Source organism: Pseudophryne corroboree, chromosome 1, assembly GCF_028390025.1.
Source record: "Pseudophryne corroboree isolate aPseCor3 chromosome 1, aPseCor3.hap2, whole genome shotgun sequence".
NCBI classification, from domain to species: Eukaryota; Metazoa; Chordata; class Amphibia; order Anura; family Myobatrachidae; genus Pseudophryne; species Pseudophryne corroboree.
In genome coordinates this window covers 811,867,011-811,869,721 of record NC_086444.1, presented here as the reverse complement: position 1 = coordinate 811,869,721, position 2,711 = coordinate 811,867,011, and the positions used below count along the sequence as shown (strand labels likewise).

The following is a 2,711-nucleotide window of genomic DNA, read 5'->3' as shown; positions in this document are numbered from 1 at the left end:
TACTTATTATGCTATGGCATTAGTATACCTCCCCTTCCACTACATGGCAATGTGTCTTGGTGACTGCAAGCTTCCTTTATGTTTTACAATTGGGAATAGTGCTCCACTAAAGACATAAGGCCACTAATATCATAATTGTATCCTGGGGATAAAAATGTAGCATGTCTGGGTGCGCCCCCCCCCCCCCCCCAAAAAAAAAAAAAAAAATCCCATAACAATGATTGCTGTACTGTCATATTGCTGTACTCACCGACCATTCCCTGCTTAATAACGGTGCAAACAGAAAACGGTCATTGTGATTACTTAGCATGGAAGAGTGACCGCTACTTCAATGAACACTGCCCCATCTATACATCTTTAGGATGTGCAATAGTAGTAATACTCTGATAGTGACACTTTTTAAACTAAAGATCACACTTCTTTGTAAATTCTAACATTTTACTCTAGGTAAAACATCTAATTAATTGCTTAATACTCTCTTTAATAAAGCAAAGCTTTATTCCCGCACATGGATTCAATATAACAAAACTCAGACCTAAGACCTTAGAACCCTTCTGGGGATTGCTTTCCAATACATTTAAAGATATTCTGTATATATTCTGACTGCTAATTTACTAAGAAAAATTCTTATTCCTATTTAAGATTAAAAAATGGTGCTTACTGTACAAGCATTGCTCTGTGATTTTGTTGTGCATAAGACATACCATGTGTCATACAGTAGTGCATTGTGAATACAGACTATTTGTGATCAACATAAAAAATGTTTTTCAAAAATTCACTCACAGTTGTTCCAATTAATCAATAACATCTTTATTGAAGACAATGTCCAAGAAATTGCTGTAGAGATTCACATTATTCTTCACTTGACCATTCCTGACAATGCTTATTTACACTGTGCTGTGCAATATCAAGATATAAATGGTAGCACAATTGAAAAAAACCCCAACAAATCTATTAGGCTATTTGTATTGTGACAAGATAGGGGACAATGACATTAATCACAGCATCGTATAACAATGCCCGCTTCTGCCACACCACACCCACAGCAGTGCCGGAATGGGGGGTCCAAAGGCAGGTAAGTGTGCTTCATTCCTCCCAATATTTTAAGATAAAGTTTCATTAAAGAGCATCTTTAGCAGACAGAATATTTCACAGATTTCAGCCCAGGCTGTTTTAATAAGTAAAGATACTTGCATACACGTGTAAGTAACATCTGTTTACCATAAATGTCACTGGCTACATCACAGAATTATTACTTACAAGAAAACTGTAACATTACACACACAGAATGGTCGCAGCAGCCACAGACATATACATAATTGCTTCATTAGTTTACAAGATGATTTGTGCAAGTCATTTAATGTAAATAGATAGTTCATACAGGTTTCCCTTATAGCATGTAGTATGTTTGCATGTCATAAACATGTTGCAAACAGCCCACAAATATAAAACCTTCCTACTACTCTTGTATTTGTATTATCAGCTGTCCAAAATCCTTACTAATATAATATTATGTCTAAGCAACTCTTTGTACATAGAACAGAATAGTTAGTTTTATTTTAGACCACTGAGTAATATCATGCCCGTAGCTGACGGAAACATCATCTCACTGCAACAAGTAACTATACACATGTGCACATACTGTATACTGGTAAAGTACAAACGTGTAGAATTGGTCATCGTGTTTTACTATCATTGGTATGTGCCAAGTCACTCAGTCTGCAAATCCCACCATGAATAGGTTTATCAAACGGAATTGGACTTTTCTCCATTTGTCTTGACCTATAGTTTGGAGAATTTTCTGCAAAAATTACCCATGATTGGTTAATATTTAAAAAAAAATCAAAAATTTAGATGATACAAATTTCCATGTAAAATAGATTCTTAATTGTTGTATCCCTTTTTGAAGCTTACCCATAGATCAGGGATCATATGTATAAGTGTAAAGAGTACTACCCAGTACAAAGAAACAATACATTCTGAGCTGGCTACATGAAATATAACATGAGAGCTGCAAAGCCCCTGGGTTACACTAATCATATCTGAGGAGAGGGCACAGTCAGTAGTCCGGTTGGCTTCATCTTGTTTATACCGCCATCCAAAATACAAACACGAGGGAATCCCAACTTCACCAGATGTGCTGCAAACTGAAACACAAGCAGTTAATGCAGCTATCTCTTTGATATATACGTATATTTTTACTGTTATACAACATTATAACATAGTAAGGATGCATTATGGAGGCAGTGGGACTGCCAGAAATTGTGAGAAAGGTCACAGGTACACAGATAAATGATAAAAATACAAGCATTTCATCAAAATGCCAGCACTGTGGATTAATAGGTTTTTCTAGTAATAAGTGGTACAGTAACTATGGTGACAGGTCTACACATTTGTGTCACGCACACATTTTTAAAATCTAGTTTCTGAGATTTACAGGATACATTTTAACACTTTTTGTTGCGGGCAATAGCAGCATTCCTGCAACACAAACATACTGGCAGAACTGTTAGTAAAACTATCCAGTTTTTTTTACTGTTCATACCATCTACTAAAAAGTGCAGCATCAGAATGGATCCTAGTTTTGTTGGGCCTCACTTGCATAGGATAAATAGCACAGGAAGTATGGTACAGAACAGAGCAGGAGGAAGCACCTGGGGTCTGATGCTAGTGAATACCAGAAAGAGTCCTTCCAGACCAAAGAGACTGGA

At 36.4% G+C, this 2,711-nt stretch overlaps 1 protein-coding gene across 3 annotated transcripts in view; it reads right to left on the bottom strand.

Annotated features, from left to right (window-relative positions):
* Nucleotides 1-785: 785 nt before the first annotated feature.
* The window catches only part of TBCK (TBC1 domain containing kinase), a 733,906-nt gene continuing 731,980 nt past the window's right edge, over nucleotides 786-2,711 (bottom strand). For all 3 annotated transcript variants that reach the window (XM_063919248.1, XM_063919252.1, XM_063919243.1), the window contains one exon: nucleotides 786-2,147. In XM_063919248.1, the coding sequence (XP_063775318.1) occupies nucleotides 2,037-2,147 (111 nt within the window). In that variant the 3' untranslated portion in view covers nucleotides 786-2,036. The remainder of the gene's footprint in view (nucleotides 2,148-2,711) is intronic.